This window comes from Schistocerca americana, chromosome 1 (assembly GCF_021461395.2).
Source record: "Schistocerca americana isolate TAMUIC-IGC-003095 chromosome 1, iqSchAmer2.1, whole genome shotgun sequence".
In the NCBI taxonomy this organism is placed as follows: Eukaryota; Metazoa; Arthropoda; class Insecta; order Orthoptera; family Acrididae; genus Schistocerca; species Schistocerca americana.
This window is the reverse complement of record NC_060119.1, coordinates 930,355,629-930,379,225: the sequence shown is the minus strand read 5'-3', so window position 1 is coordinate 930,379,225 and position 23,597 is coordinate 930,355,629. Positions and strand designations below refer to the sequence as shown.

The 23,597-nt window shown below is 41.1% G+C and overlaps 1 protein-coding gene across 1 annotated transcript in view; it reads right to left on the bottom strand.

The window, feature by feature from the left end:
• LOC124615378 (eIF-2-alpha kinase activator GCN1) overlaps positions 1-23,597 on the bottom strand; it is a 283,362-nt gene that overhangs the window by 38,821 nt on the left and 220,944 nt on the right. Inside the window, exons 29-36 of the mRNA XM_047143206.1 lie at positions 17,981-18,092; positions 17,534-17,749; positions 16,173-16,499; positions 14,906-15,151; positions 7,400-7,669; positions 5,398-5,511; positions 5,080-5,310; positions 4,792-4,985 (exon numbers count right to left, since the gene is read on the bottom strand). Of these exons, the coding sequence (XP_046999162.1) occupies positions 4,792-4,985; positions 5,080-5,310; positions 5,398-5,511; positions 7,400-7,669; positions 14,906-15,151; positions 16,173-16,499; positions 17,534-17,749; positions 17,981-18,092 (1,710 nt within the window). The remainder of the gene's footprint in view (positions 1-4,791; positions 4,986-5,079; positions 5,311-5,397; positions 5,512-7,399; positions 7,670-14,905; positions 15,152-16,172; positions 16,500-17,533; positions 17,750-17,980; positions 18,093-23,597) is intronic.

Here is a 23,597-nt window from a genome sequence, read left to right as displayed (position 1 = left end):
AACAGTCTTGGCAGTCGGATTTTCATAGTACATTGAAATGCTGCTACATTCGAAGATGAACAATACGGAATTTGTATTTACTTCGTTGGATAATGTATGAAGACGCAGTGGTCGAAACTCGGGGCCGAGGAAAAAGCTTGTTTTCCATCTTTTTTTTTAAATTTATTTACTGACGCAGCGGGTTTTGGCGCCAGTATTTATCTTTGTGTCTGCACAGTATGTCTGTGTAGCGCTACATATATTCGACGGCAGAAGTTGTGGCGGCACCTACCAACATTTTTCAGAACTTCGCTTACTTTGCACCGATTCTAAGCCGCAGGCGGTTTTTTGGATTACAAAAACCGGAAAAAAAGTGCGGCTTAGATTCGAGTAAATACGGTACCCAGTGAGTGAAATAACATACGTCTAGTGTATGAGGATACTGCAACAGGATGTCAACTTTAGGCAGAAAGGTATGGAGGTAGTGCCTTGTGTAAAAGCATTTAAAAGACTCCACCAACATTTGTGAGAGACAGGTGCCTTTGAGATGAGAGTTTTAGATGTCGGGAGACCAAGAGAAGCACAGAACTGTGTGCATGAAGAACAAGTTCTTCATACTGTGAGGGAGTTTCCATAACAGAAAAAATTTATTGTAAATCCTTTAATCAGACTTGTCACCTACTAATGACTCAACTGCAGAGTGCCCTAAAGATAAAAATCATCATCATCTATAGGAGATAGCATACATTTTTGCTTATTAATGATCTACAAAACTCCACAAAAATCTTGATATTTTAACAATTATGAGGAGAAAAATTCCAAAATAAAAATGTCTCCTGTGGTAACTAAGCCTATGTCAAAACGAAAGATAGGGTTGCAGACAGATGAAAGGATAGTTAGTTTGCTACAGTGCTTCGCTATACATGGTATGCCCCTAGAATTGACTTGCCCAGCCACTTTTGGGGTGGGGACTATCTACAGTTTAATATGGACTCCCTATTAGGATTGTTGATATTTTTATAAATATCGGGAATCCAATATATTGATATTATCATTGGCCCTCAATATACCAAAAGAAAGTATCAGTATATAGTTAGAAAAAATATCAGCATACCAGCCTATAAAAATATCATCTGCACAGTATGCGCTACCAGTTTTAGAGCTGTATACTTAAATAAGTGTACATCAACAAGCTAGCAGCCTGCTTATCCCCCTTAGAGCAAGAATTGGAAAGAAAATGATAACTGCGTGTAAGGGGACACAATAACAGGTGTCCGATGGGTCTGTCGTTCATTTTTGTCACATATCCGATTTGTGCAGTACACTTCTTGCTGACCTTCCTTCCTCCACCCCCCCCCCCCACCCCCCCCCCCCCCCCACCCCCCAATGCCAGTGACCTAGCAATTGTGGTGTCAAAATTGCCTGGTGAATATAAACGCTTCAGTTTCTGTTGGTAGTGCAAAGTGTCAATTATGTAAGCATTTCCCCTCGACATGTCTCCGCCCACCACAAAGACCAATCTCCGTCATTTAGATTTTTGTTTATCATTTTCAGCAATTATTTTTAAAGAGTGCTGACATGAAGAAATAGCACCCTAGTTGCTTAAAAATTGTTTTTTTAACACGACTGGTATTCCACATATATTTGCTTCACACAGTTAAAGAGAGAGACTGGGACATGATGGGAAAGCTCAAAATGTAGTAAGACTTCTTCACATAGTGAAAATAAAATTATGTTCTGCAATAATTAAAAAAAAATTTCAAACGTTTACTGAAATCTGCTAATAATAATAATAATAATAATAATAATAATATCAATACTTTATCAACATACCTACTCTCAACTGTGGTGCAACTTGGAGTTTTTCACATTCATGAATTATTATCATAGGTGAAGGAAGTTATAAACAATCAAAAAATATTCCTGGACCGACTAGAGGTTTCAACCCTGCATGTTCGAATCTGCTGTAGAACACTTGCCTTCATAACTGCTGAGCCATATGACTCTATTATAAGCTACCCAACAACTGCAGAATATATTTGTTCACAGAATGAAGTAAATGTGAATAGGCACACTTTGTCTTTAATACAATCCAAGGTGTCAAAATTCAGAGCAATTTCATTCCAATTTTCAGTTCTGTTTTTGATCCACTTACTGTTGACAAAACAATATTAGGTTTCTGACATTTGGCTGTTACTGTCAGTTGTTACTGCAGGCACTTAACTTACAACTTTAGTGTAGTTTGTCAGGGTGCACAACAAATTTTCCTTCCAAAAAATTATTTGTATGTCTTCTTTTATCTTTGCTATTTCTGTTAACTATTAAGCCACTGACGGTAAAACAGAAGAGAGTGTGGATGTGGGTTGGGTTTGGGTTAAGTATGAGCTGTTGTTTTTGAGAGCCAAATGCACACTGTATTACAACTATTGAGTTTCTCAATGGTTATCTAAACAACTACATTTAACAAATATTGTTTAGAAATCTCAAACAAACTAAACATGCTTAAAAGTAATCTTTCTTATCTCTGTTTGGTATTACTGTTGACTGGAAAACAAAGCACAAAGGTCTGGACTGATTTTCTGTAAGACAAAAATTATGAGTTAATGGTAGAAGCATTTAACGTTGAACCTTCTGAGATTCACAAGACTTTTAATTTGGGACCTTTTGAGGATAAATTTTGTTAAACTAATGCCCTGTGAACTCAGCAGTGCTTTCTGGAATGAGTATTAGCACCTGGATCAGGAAGAACCTGAAGGTTACACGGAATCTGAAGAACTTCAGACAAATAAAAGCAATTTAAATAGCTACCCACCTACAAGAATGCCTAGGGATGAAGAGTTGGAAACGTTTTAATTTTAGGAAATGAGAAGAAACTGTTACCCACATCCACACTCTCTTCTGTTTTACCGTCAGTGGCCCAATAGTTAACAGAAATAGCAAAGATAAAAGAAGACATACAAATAATATATGGAAGGAAAATTTGTTGTGCACCCTGACAAACTACACTAAAGTTGTAAGTTAAGTGCCTGCAGTAACAACTGACAGTAACAGCCAAATGTCAGAAACCTAATATTGTTTTGTCAACAGTAAGTGGATCAAAAACAGAACTGAAAATTGGAATGAAATTGCTCTGAATTTTGAGATCTTGGATTGTATTAAAGACAAAGTGTGCCTATTCACATTTACTTCATTCTGTGAACAAATATATTCTGCAGTTGTTGGGTAGCTTATAATATAGTCATATGGCTCAGCAGCTATATAGGCAAGTGTTCTACAGCAGATTCGAACATGCAGGGTTGAAACCTCTAGTCAGTCCAGGAATATTTTTTGAGTGATTATAACTTCCTTCACCTTCTTCACTTCAAGTAACAGTTTCAAGAAACTTCTGCAAGAAGGAAGTCAGTACCAAGACTAAGTTATCTGTGCACCGTTCAATCTTTCGACCAACTTTGTTGTATGGGAGCGAAAGCTGGGGGATTCAGGTTACCTTATCAATAAGGTTGAGGTTACGGATATGAGAGTAGCTAGGATGATTGCGGGTGAGGAAATCAAGGAAAAACTGGGAATGAACACTATAGATGTAGCAGTCAGGGCGAACAGGCTTAGATGGTGGTGGCATGTTACATGCATGGGAGAAGCAAGGTTACCCAAGAGACTTATGGGTTCAGCAGTAGAGGGTAGGAGGAGACGGGGCAGACCAAGGAGAAGGTACCTGGATTCGGTTAAGAATGATTTTGAAGTAATAGGCTTAACATCAGAAGAGGCATCAATGTTAGTACAGAATAGGGGATCATGGAGGAATTTTATAAGGGGGACTATGCTCCAGACTGAATGCTGAAAGGCATAATCAGTCTTAAATGATGATGATGATGATGATGATGATGATGAGAAGAAACACTACTTAGTTTGATTCTAGAGTGTGTGTAATTCACAAAATATTAGGTGGGAGAAATATTTCTCTCAACTCTGTGAAGATCCTCTTCCAACAGTATGTAGTATGGGTAATATACTAACAGCATAATCATAAAAGATTTTCATATTTAAAAAGTTACATTATGATAGTATATCACTAAGTACAGTTATTTTAATGTTAGTACAAGTCTGTAATTCAGTGAAAGTTGAAACTGGAGTGATGTGCATATAACAAGGTAAAGGAGGAAGAGAGGGTTATGTAGCAGGAGAAATAGAGTACACAGTATGAAGAATCTGACAGTAGACTCATCTAATCCCCCCCTCCGTCTACTGCAAGCACTTCACAATATGCACTAGACATTTAGCGTATTTCATATTTTGTAGTGGCTCTCTGCCTATCACAGTGTTAATTATGGAGAGCAGTATGGAAACATGTCTGGTGTTATATAAGGAATACTATTACTCTCAATCATTTATGTACACATTTTTAAAGAGACATGGTCAATATTTGTGGAAGTGGCAAGGTGGACAAAACAATTGCAACACCGCTAAATGGTGATTAGTAACTTTCTATTTCACAATACTGTTACATTCCATCCTGGATTTTCCATTGTCTAATTACAACAATAAATGTGAATTAACTACTAAGAATCAATGTGGGCAGTTATATCTTAAATTTTCAAATCTGGAAGTAAAAGCTTATGAACAAATTGAAAACAAATTCACCTGTTTCTCTTTATTAAACAGAGAATGCAGATCTACGCAAAAATAAATAGAGCAACACTTTCAAGGAATGTGATGAATTAAAACTGGTCAAAAATGTTTTAACGCATGGATCATCTGGTCCTGTCTCGGATTCAACAAAACTAAACCTTCAAGGAAATAAGTCTAAATTCATACCTTATTGCAGGATCATCTGATGACCGAACACCAGCATGAAGTTCTGTAAACAATGGATCTGCTCTAGTATGGATAACAATTAGATGACTTAAGGCATTCGCGGCTTTTATCCTAACTTGGCGATTAGAATCATTCAGAGCCTTCAGGAAAGTTGTTTGCAGCTGTGGCAGAAACTGCTTCAACATCACTCCAACCTACAGTTTAACATGAAATTAAGTAGATCTGTTAGAAAATCACTTTCAGTACACTGCTTTGCAAATAAATCTTTACATAGGCAGCTTCACTCACCTTCGCAAGCAACAATGCTAATGTTTCTAGCACAGCTGCTTTGACATTCCAGTTGAAACGATCTCCAAGTATTCTAATTAATGGACCTGTAATGTGAACAACAGATGGTTGCAAAGCTTCAGCACTGGTCAGGCGAATAACTTCCCCGAGACCTTGTGCTGCTTGCTCCTTCACTTCTGGTAAACCATTGAGAATTGCTTCACGGAAAATCGGAAGTATGGGTGTGATACCCTATAAGAACAATAAAAATTAATGGTGAGTTTTCACCAAATTATTCTCTGTTTTCATACAAATAACTGTTTATGTTGTAGTACCAACCTTTGGAAGACAAAATCCAGGCAGCAGTTCTTGACCCTTTAAGTCACTTACAGCAAATCTTACAGCTTGCCTTATATCTCCCACATGGGCTGTTTGCTGTGTTGGATCCAAGGTCTATGAAACAAACTTTCATTTTTTAGAACAATATAAAAATATTAATCCTAATTTTTTGTATATCCATAACAGCATTTATCGATTTACACAAAAGTATTGCAATAAGTACTAATTATTACCAATACAACTCTTCATCTATTTTTATTATTTCTTTTGAAGCAAGTCAAGCTGCGATCTGAAAATATGTCAGCCATCTGGAAAAACAATGTACCCCCCATGAGGTAGTAACATCTAAATTACATCTTTATTCAATTAAGTTGAAGTAATGAGATGTAATCATTTCATAGTTTCGTATACACTACTGGCCATTAAAATTGCTACACCAAGAAGAAATGCAGATGATGAACAGGTATTCATTGGATGAATATATTATACTAGAACTGACATGTGATTACATTTTCACGCAATCTGGGTGCATAGATCCTGAGAAATCAGTACCCAGAACAACCACCTCTGGCCATAATAACGGCATTGGTACGCCTGGGCATTGAGTGAAACAGAGCTTGGATGGCGTGTGCAGGTACAGCCGCCCATGCAGCTTCAACACGATACCGCAGTTCATCAAGAGTAGTGACTGGCGTATTGTGACAAGCCAGTTGCTCGGCCACCATTGACCAGACGTTTTCAAGTGGTGAGATATCTGGAGAATGTGCTGGCCAGGGCAGTAGTCGAACATTTTATGTATCCAGAAAGGCCCATACAGGACCTACAACATGCGATCATGCATGATCCTACTGAAATGTAGGGTTTCGCAGGGATCGAATGAAGGGTAGAGCCACAGGTTGTAATACATCTGAAATGTAACGTCCACTGTTCAAAGTGCTGTCAATGCGAACAAGAGGTGACCGAGACGTGTAACCAATAGCACCCCATACCATCACGCTGGGTGATACGCCAGTATGGTGATGACGAATACATGCTTCCAATGTGCGTTCACAGCGATTTCGCCAAACACAGATGAGACCATCATGATGCTGTAAACAGAACCTAGATTCATCCAAAAAAATTACATTTTGCCATTCATGCACCCAGGTTCGTCATTGAGTATACCATCACAGGTGCTCCTGTCTGTGATGCAGCATCAAGGGTAACCGCAGCCATGGTCTCTGAGCTGATAGTCCATGTTGCTGCAAATGTCGTCGAACTGTTCGCGCAGATGGTTGTTGTCTTGCAAACATCCCCATCTGTTGACTCAGGGATCGAGATGTGGCTGCACGATCCGTTACAGTCATGCAGATAAGATGCCTGTCATCTCGACTGCTAGTGATACGGGGCCGCTGAGATCCAGCATGGCATTCCATATTACCCTCCCGAACCCACCGATTCCATATTCTGCTAACAGTCGTTGGATCTTGACCAACGCGAGCAGCAATGTCACGATACGATAAACCGTAATCGCGATAGGCTACAATCCGATCTTTATCCAAGTCAGAAACATGATGGTACGCATTTCTCCTCCTTACACGAGGCATCACAACAACGTTTCACCAGGCCATGCCGCTCAACTGCTGTTTGTGTATGAGAAATCGGTTGGAAACTTTCCTCATTCAGTACGTTGTAGGTCTCGCCACCGGCACCAACCTTGCGTGAATGATCTGAAAAGCTAATCATTTGCATATCACAGCATCTTCTTCCTGTCGGTTAAATTTCGTGTCTGTAGCACATCATCTTCGTGGTGTAGCAATTTCAATGGCCAGTAGTGTAGATCTACAAAAATAATAATGTACTGCTTTCCAATATTTTCAATATAAGGCAAAAGTAAAAACCCAGTGGATGGGTAATAATTTCAACTGTTACAATGTAGGGGGAAGCAGAGGAAGGAAAACAATTACCTATGCGAAATCAAAAAATACTACACGTTAAAACTCATGAGTCCAGTCTTTCTTACCTTTGTAACAGCATTCAGAGCTTCCCATGCCATCTGAAGAACTTCTTTATTGGAATCAGTGAAAAGATGAATAAGGCCACGTAGCAACTGTGGAACATACTGGGAATAATCAGCATGCGTGTGCCTACAAAACGCACACAGTAGTGTCACGGATGAACGGCGTACTTCAACTTTATCTGATCGAGTTGATTCCATCAACTGATCCATTATTGTACGGATACCTACTTCATCAGTTACTGAAAGGACCACGGCCTGACAGTATTCCAATTCCTGAAATATAATTTCATTGGTAGTAGGTTTATAGTCATGTTAAAACTTTGGAAATAACTATTTTAAAATACTAAATAATGGAAAATCCAGGATGGAATGCAACAATATTAGGAAACGGAAAGTTACCACTTAGCATATAGTGGAATGCTGAGTTGTAGATAAGCTCAACAACAAGACTTTGACAAATAAGAAGTTTTTGGCCAGTGAGGCATTTGTCAAAACTAGATCACACACACACACACACACACACACACACACACACACACACACACACGTGCGCAACTTACAGACACATGACTGCAGTCTCTGGCAACTGAACCCACATTGGTTGTCATCTATTTTTAACGAAGGCCTCACTGGCCGAAAGCTTCTTATTTGTGACAGGCTTCTTGCTGTGCCTATCTTCGACTAAGCTTCTCCGCTATATGATGAGTGGCAACTTTCCTTTTCATATAACTTCAATATACTCTTACAGGAAAAAGTGAATCTTACAGCATTTGTTTTAAGCACTTGACATCTTAGACTTCAGTGTGTGTATTGAAAAAAACTTGAGATGAGTGCAGTTAAAATGATAAAAAATGTAGGAGTTTCAAATAAGCTAGCTGGCATGAAAAATGCAATACTTGGATCCCTTAAAAATTTTACTTTAATTCTTTACTTTAAAATCTAGACACATTTATGACACTAATCTAATATTTTATGATTAGATGTTATGATATGGCCCCATCTAAGTGTCTAACAATGAAAAAAAGGCAATTATACACAAATTAAGCAGAGTGTGCAACATGAATAGATTCACACTTCAAGGAAATTTTGAGGAAGCTCTTGAAGGTAATGCACTTTTGTTTTGGTTTTCTATGCTTCACAATTCATTTCACAGATCTTTCTTTGAACCTTCAAAGGTGTGTATTACCTCTTCTTGCACTCATCATGCCATCCAACCTTTCAGGCATGCTCTTGATTAATGCTGAAATGTCCTCTTAAGGAATCATCTCCCAGTTATTTCACGAGTGCCTACTGTTGATTCTGTAGGGTATCAGAACAGTGCTGATGGCTCTTTGCCCCAGCTGGTCCCATACATGTTCAAAAGAATTGAAATCAAGGATTTGAGCAGGCTAAGCCATAGCACACATCTCCATTTCATCCAAGAAATCTTGCACAATACTTGTAACAGGTGGGAATACATCATCATGCATTAGTGTAAAACCACCAAATGCACAACATGCTCCAAAAGGATTTTCTCCACATGTGCTGCAGGGCTCCCATGTTCCACAATGAAAAAACCATCCTTGCAGCCATTCTGATTCCTGCCTACACAACCAGAGAACCATCCTGAAAGGGCATACTGGTTGAGAATGTACAAGGGGAATGCCTTCCTCCAGGCCTTCTCCCGACTCTCTCTCTACCGTCAGCAAATCACAAGCCAAATCACGGCTCTCAGTGAACAACAATAGCTCCCATTGTTGTACTCTCCAGCTGTAATTTTCCCTTGTGAAAATCAAATAATGGAAAATCCAGGATGGAATATAACAATATTAGAGAAGGAATGTTGCTATTCACCATATAGCAGACATGTTGAGTCGCACATAGGCACAACAGAAAGGTTCTCATAATTATAATTATAGCTTTCGGCCATTAAGGCCTTTTTTGTCAACACACACACACACACACACACACACACACACACACACACACACGACTGCCGTCTCAGGTAACTGAAACCACACTGCGAGCAGCAGCACCAGTGCATGATGGGAGAGGCGAGTGGTGGGGATAAGGAGGAGGCTGGGATGAGGAGAGGGAGAGAGAGTATGGTGGGAATGGCGGACAGTGAAGTGCTGCAGTTTAGACGGAGGGCAGGGAAGAGGTGGGGAGGGAGGGGGAGGGCAGGAGGGGGGGAAGTAGTGGAAAAGGAGAGAAATAAAAACACTGTGTGTGGTGATGAAATGACGCCTGTGTAGTGCTGGAATTGGAACAGGGACGGGGCTGGATGGCTGAGGACAGTGACTAATGACGATTGAGGCCAGGAGGGTTGCGAAAAATGGAAATTTGTTGTAAGGACTATGGGACCAAATTGCTGAGGTCATCAGTCCCTAGGCTTACACACTACTTAATCTAACTTAAACTAACTTATGCTAAGGACAACACACACACACACACACACACACACACACACACACACACACACACGCCCGAGGGATGACTCTGAACTCCGACAGGGGCAGCCGCGTAAACAACGACAAGACGCCTCAGACCACATTAGGAATGTTAGTGTACAGTGAGGTGGCATCAATAGTGACAAGCAGGGCACCGTATGGTAAAGGGACAGGAACAATGGAGAGTCATTGTTGTAAATGGTTGCAGTCATTGTTGTAAATGGTTGCTATCTTTTATATAAGACGATAATGCCCATGGCATTACTGCTATTGAACTCTACCTTTCTCAATGCCCTATGGATTCCAAACCAACAACCTTCTTCCAAGTCACCATGACCAACTATATCCTCACCCACAATTACTTCTCCTTTGAAGGCATTACCTACAAACAAACACGGGGTACGGCTATAGGCACACGCATGGCACCATCCTATCCCAACCTATTCATGGGTCATCTAGAGGAATCCTTCCTAAAAACTCAGAATCCTAAACCCCTCATGTGGTTCAGATACATTGATGACACCTTTGCTATTTGGATTGAAGGTGAAGACACCCTATCCACATTCCTCCAGAACCTCAACAAATTCTCCCCCATTTGCTTCACCTGGTCGTACTCAACCCAACAAGCCACCTTCCTAGACGTTGACCTCAATCTCAAAGATGGCTACATTAGTACCTCCGTCTATATCAAACCTACTAACCACCAACAATACCTCCACTTCGATAGCTGTCACCCATTCCATACCAAGAAGTCCCATCTGTAGAGTCTAGCCACCAGCGGTCGTCACATCTACAGTGATGAGCAGTCCCTCTTGGAATATAACGAGGATCTCACTGAAACCTCACTGAGCATTCCAACCTTGTACAAAAACAAACCTCCCATGCCTTATCTTTCCAGTCTCCCACCAACTCCTAAAGTCCCACCATCCGGTCACAGAGGAGCATTCCCCTTGTAACTCAGTGCCACCCAGAACTGGAGCAACTGAATTAAATTCTCTGCCAGAGTTTCGATTACCTCTCATTGTGCCCTGAAATGAGACTTGTCCTGCCTACTATCCTAACCACCCCTCCTACAATGGTATTCTGCCATCCACCGAACCTACACAATATACAGGGTTATTACAAATGATTGAAGCGATTTCACAGCTCTACAATAACTTTATTCTTTGAGATATTTTCACAATGTTTTGCACACACATACAAAAACTCAAAAAGTTTTTTTAGGCATTCACAAATGTTCGATATGTGCCCCTTTAGTGATTCGGCAGACATCAAGCCGATAATCAAGTTCCTCCCACACTCGGCGCAGCATGTCCCCATCAATGAGTTCGAAAGCATCGTTGATGCGAGCTCGCAGTTCTGGCACGTTTCATGGTAGAGGAGGTTTAAACACTGAATCTTTCACATAACCCCACAGAAAGAAATTGCATGGGGTTAAGTCGGGAGAGCATAGAGGCCATGACATGAATTGCTGATCATGATCTCCACCATGACCGATCCATCGGTTTTCCAATCTCCTGTTTAAGAAATGCCGAACATCATGATGGAAATGAAGTGCGGTGGAGCACCATCCTGTTGAAAGATGAAGTCGGCGCTGTCGGTCTCCAGTTGTGGCACGAGCCAATTTTCCAGCATGTCCACGGGCTACGCGTGAAACTTGCACGCATGCGTTCAACCGTTTCTTCGCTCACTGCAGGCCGACCCGTTGATTTCCCCATACAGAGGCATCCAGAAGCTTTAAACTCCGCATACCATCGCCGAATGGAGTTAGCAGTTGGTGGATCTTTGTTGAACTTCGTCCTGAAGTGTCGTTGCACTGTTATGACTGACTGATGTGAGTGCATTTCAAGCACGACATATGCTTTCTCGGCTCCTGTCGCCATTTTGTCTCACTGCGCTCTCGAGCGCTCTGGCGGCAGAAACCCGAAGTGTGGCTTCAGCCGAACAAAACTTTATGAGTTTTTCTACGTATCTGTAGTGTGTCGTGACCATATGTCAATGAATGGAGCTACAGTGAATTTATGAAATCGCTTCAATCATTTGTAATAGCCCTGTACTTGTCCATCCTTACACAACCCCTGCTCCCAATCCCTTACCTCTAGGCTTCTACCCCTCTAACAGACCTATTTGCAAGACCTGTCCCATGCATCCTCCTACCACCACCTACTCCAGTGCTGTCACTACCCTCCTGGCCTCAACCTTTGTTAGTCACTGTGCTCAACCATCCAGCCCCTTCCCTGTTCCCATGTTTCCATTCCAGCACTACACAGCCACTATTTCACCACCACACCCAATCTTTATTTCTCTCCTTTTCCGCTACTTCTCCCCCCCCCCCCTCTCCTCCCTTTCTCTAAACTGCAGCACTTCACTGTCTGCCACCCCCATCATACTACCCTTTCCCCTCCCCACCCCAGCCTCCTCCTTACCCCCACAGTTTCAGTGGTGGCCTGAGACTGCAGTCGTGTGTGAGAGTTTTGTGTGTGTGTGTGTGTGTGTGTGTGTGTGTGTGTGTGTGTGTGTGTGTGTGTTTTCTTGACAAAGGCCTTATAATTGTGAGAATCTTTTTGTTGCGCCTATCTGCAACTCAGCATTTTCCCTTGTGAAATGTAGTTGAGTTTTGTGATGTTTTGTGGTCAGTTCTGGACCTGTAGCAGGTTTTCTGAATTGAAGATGATCTCCTTTCAGTCTACCCCAAATGGTTCTCTCATTAACAGAACCCGTTGAATTTCGTGAATTTGATTTCATGCTTCAATGGTGGTGGTGTGATGGTTGCAAAAAACTCGAGGTCATAAGAAGTGGTCATTTGTTGCCAATTTGCTATTCTCAGGATTGATCCTGATTTCCATGCATAGCCTCCACTTCCGCTGTACCTTCATACAGTTGTGGAAATCGAGTAAGGCATGGCACTCTCAACTACCTCTGTCCAAAATAAAAGCTTTTGCTGTACCTCAGGGCTTAATGGCACATTATTACAGAAAGCTGGTTATGATAATCACAAAGACCCTACAAACATGGACAGCTGAAAGGGGAACAAATGTACGGTACAACAATCAGTGCTACAAGAATGGGGGAAACATTATCGCCTCACATCCAGTGATGTGATTTTCAGGTTGTGTGGGAAAAACAAATATAATCTAGGGTGCCTCTATCTACACATGTCCTTCATAGTGTTTTTCTGTTAGTATGTGAAGGCTACTCTCAGGAGCTACTGTAGCAATTTTGATACACTTTTCACTCAAAGGCAGACTGACTCATGAGAAAGGTTTGTATACATAATTTCTGAGCACTACACCAAACAAGTTGTCTGACCATAGACACTTAATGACACCTGTGCACAGGCAGGGAAGTCACTAGTTAAGAGAGTAAAATGCTAGAGCAGACATGTATGGCAGGCTAAACTAGAACAGGATGATATAACAACTCTGCAGCAAACTAAAATGCACAACCTAAAAAGTATGTTGAATTAATGTAAAAATTGAGTATGTACCACATTTAGACTGTCCACAACTAAAATGGAAGACACATCTCCAAAATATGCTGCTACCATCATGTCAAACTGGAACAATTTGTGATACCATATGTGAATGTAAAGAATGTGACTAATTTTAACAACAGGCACTATGTTGAAATCATGCTCTGTTGAGTAGTATTCTTTTAAGGAATTAACTGTTTAACAATGAAGAGGTGAATGATTGAAATGGGAAGAAAATTTTGTCCTTTGCACAAAGATTGTCTCAAAAATACATAAGCCTAAACAGAAAAATAAACTTAATTACGTTACTTGATGCCTAGGAATACCAGCAATGAGCAGAGAGACAGAGAGAGAGAGAGAGAGAGAGAGAGAGAGAGACAGAGAGAGAGAGAGAGAGAGTATTTGTGTGAACCACAAAAAAATTAAATATTGGATGCTTAGATGGGGATCTGAACTCTGCTCTTTGCGAGTGGACACTGAACACCTCAACCACTGCTCAGTTTCATCAGTGTCTTTAGAAGGATGGTTTCCTATGTTAATTGGACACAAGATAAAACCTAAGTGGCTACATTATTTTGGAAGCCCTACACTAATGAGCACTGTAAGATATTTCTATTAAGTCTGCACTTTTATAGGTAGAATAATTACGGTAAGGGAAAGTAATAAGGTATTGGTTTCTGAAAATCACTAATTCAGATTCTGAACAAGTGAATTTCCATTACAAAGGAATGGTAAGCTATTTGCCTTTTCATGGTATTACATAATTTGACTGAATGTAAAACAGGCAGGTATGATCCATATTTTAAAGATTGTGTTATTTTAATAATGCTAACAGGTGATATGTAACAAATACATATTTTGGTTTCTCGGGAATTTCACTGTCGAATTTAATTGGTAGCTGTTTCACTAAAAGCAAAAGGTCGATAAGAGAATAGAAGAAAATTGCTTTCAATGCAAAGGGACAAGTAACAATACCAAATATATAGTCCTTTATGATGAAATATTAGAAACCTTTGACCATATACACAAATGGAAACAGATTTTAAGAATTTTTTCTTTAAAAGTAAACCAGTCTTTTCTTTTGTAAGCATGTTGTTATAAGAGAAGAGAAATTACATTGGAGAAGTGCTTGCAAAACTGCAATGATTCACAAGCAACTTGAGCTGCAAAATTATGGAAGTTATCAGTTTCTTGTCATTTAGTCTGAATCTTCAGTTGGAAAAAAAATAAATAAATAAATAAATAAATAAAAACATAAAAGCATCGATATGGCCCCCTCCCCTTTCCTCCTCCCACCAAAACAATGTTTCTGAGCTTTGTGTGTATAAGTTCTCTTTTCAGTTCATTTAGCATTCTTACAATCATACAGGATTAGACTACCATCAGCAGTCTATCCACTTCATTTATTAAACTGACCTTTCTTAATCAGTTTATAACAATGTTAAGTAATGCCTTTGCCAGGAATCTGTCATGGCAGCACTTCTTCACCATTTGTTAATAACAATTTTTATAAAGTTATCCTAGATCTTTGACTCTTACAAAAATAATTAGTGTTTACATACTTTGACACACAAATCATATTTACCATTATTTTACAAATGCACTAACCTGAGCTTCCTGTGGTGTACCCTGAGCAGCAGAAAGAGCAGAGAGCAGTGCTGGAAGAATTTTGTTCAGGTACTTTGTAAGAGCTTCACCAGCAACAGAAGCCAATATCGACAAAGCCTTGGTATTCACCCGAGGTGGCGCTATCAGCTGGGGAACCAGATAAGGTAGCACAACTCTTGATTTAATTGCCATAACCTGACGTAATCCATCTAAAGTAGATTCAGCGATCTTTGGATCAGGGCTATTCTGTAGAAAATAAAGAAAAAAACAGCAGTCAAAATCACTGTAGATTAATCTGCTGGAAGGTGGATGACACTGATAAGCACAAAACAAAATAGGTATACCCATGAAATTTCTCATTGGTAACAGATACACCTACCTTTACATACAGCACAAAATTTTGCACATGGCATTTATTTACAAAGCTTGTCAGCTGTAACAAAGAAACACTGATCAACAAACTACAACAGATTTATAATTAAACCACATATCAACTACATAATGAAAAATCTGGCTGGGCATTTAACAGGACATCTCCAATTTCACATACATAGTCTCTCAGTGAATATTTTAAAGTTGAGGGACCTATCTATACCTACGCAATGTTTAAGGTGTTTGTAGCTACAGTTCTGACAATAACACATTTTACAGTATTTACCAATTCACATATCAAACAAAACCTACTTTTGTTACATTGAAGGAGCTAATTTGTACCCCCTCTCTCTCTCTTCATCCTTACTCACCATGCCTTAAATGTTGTTGCTTTCTACTATCCAATACTTCACCCATAACACTTTAAATCATCATATTATACAACAGACTCCTCAGTCTATGACCTACTTGGAATTGAAATGTGTCTACTTAAAATGAGTTGTCAGCTGTTTCCATCATTTAAATTTATGGTGATACTTAACAAATTTATTTGGTTCAAGAGTTTTTTTACATAAAAAATGACAACCACTGTAAAGGAAAGACACCCCACATTAACTTCTCAAATGTCTTTTGTATACCTCATGGACTTGAAAGAATTGGATGGTTAGAATATTTTGTTTTTCTTCTAAATCTGAGACCACAATAAACCCAGTCATTTCTCTGTATCTCAAATGTAAATATCTTTCAATAACAATGAACACAACCACAAAAACAGCTACAATAAGTCGCACATCTGACTGAGTTATTGCTAAATGGTAAACACAATGATATCAAATACTGAAAAGCTATGAAAATACCAAGAATTCAAAAGAATATGCCTCAACAGGAAACTCACCAATTGATTCAACATTGCAGGCAGAATGTCATCCAATGCTCGAACTCCAACAGTTGAATGAAGACTGTCAAATGTTTTTGCAGCTGCCTGCCTTACTTCAGGTAGAGGATCACAAAGAGCCTTACGGACAGTAGGAACAAGACTATTCACAAATGTCAGAACCATGTCTCTACTGGTAGAGGCCATTATTTCAGAAAGACCAATGCACACTCCTTGTCGCTGGTCTGGTTGATCCGACTCGAGGCCTTTTTCTAAAATTGGTATTATTTCCGGAAGTACACGCTCTCCAAGCTTCCGTACCAAATCTCCCAGAGTTCTCGCAGCAACCTGTAAATAGCAGGGATGTCAGTGAAAGCGATTTTTTGAAATAACAAAAGAGTCTTTTTAGATAGCACACACATTAAGGACAGAGGACACACTTCAGTTGTATTATTACTTTTACACTGGTTTTTGAAGTCATTTACAATGTGTGAACGAAGTGTTAAAACAATGAAAAACAATAGAGAAGACTATATTAGTACCTCTACAAATTTTTTACTAATTCCTTGTTATATATAAAAACAAAGATGAGGTGACTTACCGAACAAAAGCGCTGGCAGGTCGATAGATACACAAACAAACACAAACATACACACAAAATTCAAGCTTTCGCAACAAACTGTTGCCTCATCAGGAAAGAGGGAAGGAGAGGGGAAGACGAAAGGAAGTGGGTTTTAAGGGAGAGGGTAAGGAGTCATTCCAATCCCGGGAGCGGAAAGACTTACCTTAGGGGGAAAAAAGGACAGGTATACACTAGCACACACGCACATATCCATCCACACATACAGACACAAGCAGACATATTTAAATATGTCTGCTTGTGTCTGTATGTGTGGATGGATATGTGCGTGTGTGCTAGTGTATACCTGTCCTTTTTTCCCTCTAAGGTAAGTCTTTCCGCTCCCGGGATTGGAATGACTCCTTACCCTCTCCCTTAAAACCCACTTCCTTTCGTCTTCCCCTCTCCTTCCCTCTTTCCTGATGAGGCAACAGTTTGTTGCGAAAGCTTGAATTTTGTGTGTATGTTTGTGTTTGTTTGTGTATCTATCGACCTGCCAGCGCTTTTGTTCGGTAAGTCACCTCATCTTTGTTTTTATATATAATTTTTCCCACGTGGAATGTTTCCTTCCATTATATTACTAATTCCTTGATTTGATACATTTCATGGCAGTTACATAAGTAGATACAATTCCAATAAAACCATTATTTACTTCAAATATCAAATTTGTAACTCGTGCTATCGAGTGGCAATAAAAGTCTTGTATCAACATAACAGAAGCAGTGACATCTGCTTTGAAAAATTAAAAACAGCAGGAAAATACCTGTCTCTTATCGTAGCTTGTACTTGCAAGACATCCAAGCAGCAAGCTGAAAAGGGTTGGCAATATTTCTCGTAGCGTACGGGGTGTGTTTGTCACCACAACTTTCCACACATGCAAGGCAGCTTGTCTTACCATAAGAGCTACATCTGACCTTCCCATGTAAAGGCCAGCCAAAACACGATTACGTCGACCACCACCAAGAGCTTCAATAATTGCCTGATGAAACAGAAAACAGCAGTAAAAAAACTAGTTTTACAAATACATAATTACAAATAACCAAGCCATTTAAAGAGCTTATATATTTCCAGTACTTAATTAAAATACTCACGATGACCAATATATTTAGAGACAATGTAAGTATTACAGATAGCATTCATTATTTGTGGGTCAACCACAGGTATAACTCAGCATTGCTATGAACTGAAAATTAGCTGCATAACAACTTACTTGGTGTGACTGTTCTGTACCAAAATTGTCATCTTCATCTGCAGTTTCTGTACTCATTTTTCCAGAGACTCCTGATATTCTATAAAGCAGGTCCCCCAACAGCTGCACAGAGCTGAAAAATAATTTGCTGTTCAGTTAAAACCAAACAATGGAAACTCCAGGTAGGTATACCAACAATGTAAGAAAAGACAGATTGCTATTTAACATAAAGACAATATTCTAAGTTGCATACAGGCACAATTACAGGACACACACACACACACACACACACACACACACACACACACACACACACACACACACAACCATGGCCTTCAGTGGAAATAGAGAAACAGACACCATTCATACACGCAAGCAAGCACACCTCCGCAGATATGACCGGCAACTCTGGCAACTCGGGCCAGAATGCAACTATCATGTGGGATGGAAGCAGCAATCTGGAGGGAGTGGGGAAGGGAAGGAATAAAAGTGTCCAGGGGGCGGGGGGGGGGGGGGGGGGGGGGGGGACTCTGTATGGCAGAGAGAGCGCAGGGAATAGGATGCCAACAGGTGCAGTGTTAGGAGGTTGGGGCAGGGAGGTGCAGAAAAAGGAGAGGAGCAGGGAAAGATGGGCTAGTGCATTGGCACAGAGTGGCTAACACAGAGGGTGGGAGATGAGATTCTGGAGGAGGTGATAGGACAGAGAGGATGGAAACTGATGGGTGGAGGGTGTGGGAACAGTATGTTACCGTCGGTTGAGGCTGAGATAATTACAGGAGCAGAGAATGTGTTGTAAGGATAACTCCCATCTACACAGGTCAGAAAAGCTGGTGGTGGAGGAGAGGATCCACATAGCTTGGGTAGTGAAGCAGCCACTGAAATCAGGCATGTTATGTTCAGCTGCATGTTGGGCCACAGAGTGGTCCACTTCACTCTTGGTCACAGTTTGGCAGTGGCCGTTCATCCTGCTCGACAGCTGGTGGTAGTCACACCAATATAAAAGTTGAGCAATGATTGCGGCTGAGCTGATAAATGATATGGCTGCTTTCAAAGTGGACCAGTCCCTGACAGGATAGGATAAACCTGCCACAGGACTGGAATGGGAAGTGGTGGGTGGGTAGATTGGGCAGGACCAGCACCTGGATCTTCTACAGGGATATGTTCCTTGTCGAAATGGACTGGGATTGGGAGTGGCATAGGGATGGACTAGGATGTTGTTGAGGATGGGTGGGCAACAGAACAACGCTTTAGGAGGGGTTGGAAGGATCTCAGGTAGGTTGTCCCTCATTTCAGGCATGATGATAGGATATCAAGGCCCTGGCGAAAGATGGGGTTCAGTCCAGGGTGGTAGTGAGTGATGAAGGGGGGCACTCCTTTGTGGCTGGTTCTTGGGGGTGGTGGGAGGATTGGAGCTGTGAGGGGAAATGGCATGGGAGGTCTGATTGCAGACTATGTCTGGGAGATAGTGCACGTCTGTGAAGGCCTTGGTGAGACCCTCAGCATACTGGGCAAAGGCATTCCTGTCACTGCAGATACACCACCCTGGGTGGCCAGGCTGTGTTGATGTCGAAGGGATGTCAGCTGTCAAAATACACTTACTGGTGGTGGTTGGTGGGTTTAATGTGGACAGAGGTACAAATGGACCAATCAGAGGAGGAGGAGGTCAATGTCTAGGAAGGTGGGTTGAGGAGGATGAGAGAGAAGATGTTGAAGTTGTGAAGGAATGAAGGTAGGGTGTCTTGGCCCTGAGTCCAGATCATGAAAATATCATCAGTGGGCCTGAATCAGGCTATGGGTTTGGGATTGTGGGAGGCTAGGAAGGTCTCCTCTGTATGGCTGTTAAACAGTTTGGCATAGAAGGGTGCCATGCAGGGTGTCCATGGCAGTGCTACTGATTTGTTTGTGTATCTTCCTTTAAAGGAAAAGTAGTTGTGGGTAGGGTAAAGTTAGTGAGGTGTATGAGGAATGAGGTAGTGGGTTTGGAGTCTGGGGGACAATGGGAGAGGTAGTGTTAAATGGCAGTAAGACGTTGGGCCTGAGGGATGTTGACGAGTACAGATCCAGGAGGTAAAGGGGTGGGGATGGCGGAGAGTCAGTGAAGGAAGTTTACTGCTTAGTTAGATGATTATAATTGCAGGTTCACACACTTAACATCACAGATTGATGGAGCTCTCATGAAATGACAAATTCATTAAACCAAATTGATAATAAGGTAGTCACTTAAAATCAACTCTCATGTACAGGCTTACATTTATCCCTTCATGCACAAAACAAAGCCACTTTTACATGAGCAACTTTCTTTTCCCAATCTGTTATTCATGACAAGTGAATCTACTGTAGCTACCGACACACTATTCTTTTACAGGTTTTCACCCATTGTGAGTGGCCGATTTCGTTCACGTGTCAGGAACGATACTGCAAGTGCTGTGAGAGTTTTCTGAAGGGCAGACTGGCATCCAAATGGGTAATGTGAGGCTACGAGAGACATCTTTCTTACAAAAAGTATGACCAAAGCAAAATTCGTAGTGGATGTTCTTGACAAAGTGAAATTCTTCACACTGATCAGAACTGGAAGAATAGGAAAACTGTCATCCAAAATTTCCTGACATCAACATTTATTTGCTTGAAAAAATACACACATACAAACGCCTCAAACAATTTTTAGGAGGTAGGAAATACTACCTTTTTACTTTATATCCTGTGAACTCTTATCTTTTTAAGTGCCAAATAACACTGAAAATTACTTCTCTCATTCAATAGATCTGACGTTTTCATTTCTGAATCTGTTTTCATTAAAAAAATTATTTGAATTCTGATTTATACTGAGTACATGCTAATTTTTTGTCGAGATATTGTAAAACCAAAGTACCTTTTCACTTTCAGAATTCAGTAGGAAAAACAAGTCCTCATTCAACCTTTGCAATGTGCGATAAAAAAGAAGCAAACAATAACATGATTACTAAGACAAGACAGCAGTAAATTTATAGAAGTAGATGGTGAAAATACGTTAACTTCTGAGATTAGGAGAAAATGCTCAAGTCCTCTACTACTGAGCATGTACAGTCTACAGTGTACTAGGACACAAGAACTCTATTCTTGGCTCAGTAATTATATATCTCATCGAAGACACTGTCCAACGGTTTGCGGTAGGTTTTCACACATGCATGCAATGTGCAAACCCCCCCCTCCCCCCCCCCCCCCCCCCCCCCCCATAAATAAACAGTCTATTTTGATCACAAAGTTTTTGTTAAAATGGGCTTAAAACTAAGACTATGTCCATGCTCTTTACCATTAAAATACAGCTACATAAACAAGAGTCTACAACAGTTAGGGTACTGTAGATGACTATTCACTCCCATAAAAAAATGAATGAGCCAGCCACCCTGAGAACACATTAAAATTTCCTGCTTAGTAATTTAAATAGGTCATAAAACACAGAATTTTAAATTAAGCTTACATTTGCCTCATTGTTACCTACGAGACAGAGAACATCACTTGGTGGACTGGTTGCTGTCTTTTTCCCTGATACAATACACTTGCAGGTAGTGTGTGGAGTACTGAAACCTGAACACAACAAACAATGGACAATGGTCTACTCGCTGGAGGGGGAATCCTGTGTGACTAGACAGTGAGCTGTGTTATAATTACTCTTCTGATCTCAGTGGCTACGATGAGACACATTATAACTAGATTGTTGAAATGAGTGTCCGGTTTGTTATTGCCTGATTCGAATAACTGTTTCTCCCATACAGGCATAATCTTGAAGATCAACAGGACAATGTCCCAAAATGTGTTCCATGCACACATCCTTAACTGCTCCATCCATAGTCCCATTTCTCTTAATTCCATTGTGATGTGTCTTGCCCAGTGGAAGCACATCATAGAACAAGATATTAACGAGTAAATAAATGAAAGCTGCTTCCTGAAGTAAATTATTTACAAATGAAAATTTGGTTGGTATTTTGAGTTTCAACAAAGAAAGCAACTAATGATTAAGCGATCAAAAGCCAAAATGAGTAAAAAAATGTTCAAGCCCAGGTTCACTTGGAATGTTCTGCACTTAGTAACATAATTAGCAGAAAGGCTTGGCCAGATAGAATGATACATGGATGCGTGGCCTGTGGCCTTGAGCTGCAATGGCCAGGCCATGTTGGTGAAATGCTCGTTACTGCATGGTGTCAGTCACAGAATATGGATTGACATGCCAGCCATCAGCTTGCCAGAGATGAGGTGTTACGAAATACAGATTCCCCACTGGCCAGTGGCTGTGTGCTCCTGCTGGCACAATTGACTGCTGTGTGGTGATAGGTAACACTGTCAAGCTGCACTTCACCTACAAGCTGCTGATGATGATGAGCGTGTGGCGTCATTGGCCGGGAGGCCCCTCGCGGGGCAGGTCCGGCCGCCATAGCGCAGGTCTTATTACATTCGGCGCTACATTGGGCGACCTGCACGCCGGATGGGGATGAAATGATGATGGACACAACACAACACCCAGTCCCTGAGCGGAGAAAATCTCCGACCCAGCCGGGAATCGAACCCAGGCCCAGAGGACGGCAATCCGTCACGCTGACCACTCAGCTACTGGGGCGGACTACAAGCTGCTAATGAGGTTTCAGTCACTTCCAGAGTATGACAGCTGTGACGCAGTCACTATGGCCAGCTGCTCTGCCTTGCTGCTGTGCACCCCAACCATCTGGTCCAACCTGAGCCATACCGCCAGGCCATGTTCTGTCTGTCCAGACCTTCAGTTGGCATAAGGCCAAAGTCTGAAGAACTGAAGTCACTGCCCTAAGCTCGATAGAGATTAGAAGTTAAACAATGCACAGTGACTGTCCGATATTGGTTACTAGAGAGTGCTCCAATGGACGGGCTGCGGATGCAACTGTATTGTCGCTCAGAGACCTAACAGGAATGACTAGTTGGATAACTAAGACGGAACTGGTGCTCGGGGGTTAAACACTGGCCTACATACTGTCACAGTGCGGATTATGGCGTTAGTTGCTGGCGGGTACTTGATATGACGTAGGAAAATAGTGCACATCATTGCAGTGATATGATTGTGGAAGCACGCTCTGCTGGTAGCAGACACACTGCCTCTTATAGTGGCTGCCACAGGTGCCATGGACTACAGATCGGCGTGCTGTTCTTGTCCAGAACATCTACCAACATGTAAGATGGGCATGGACCATTGTTTGGTTTGCAGGTGCTTGTGTCTGGTGTGGCAGACGATGCCTCATGTGCAGCCACTCATGGAATGTGAGTGTGTTGAAGGTTCGGAAGGTCTGGTAGTTGCTGCCTTGTAGGAGGGAGACAGCATTTTGGACCCTGGTATCCAACAGGATGACATCTGCTTCCTGTTTCTCTGCAGGCAGAGAAGAGTATCCCTGAGTGTCTTTACTTGATTGTCAAATAGGTATAATTTCTGTATAGTCTGAAGGGTACTTAGGGAGCATCAGTATCCAGAGAGTTGAATGGTTTGCATGCTGACACTTGTTGATGGCCCAGCACTGAAATCTGCAGCAATTTGCAGAAGGGTTGCACATCTGTCGTGTTGAACAATTCTCTTCAGTCACTGTTGGGCCCGTTGCTGCAGGATCTTTTTCTGGTCACAGTGATGTCGCAGATTTGATGCTTT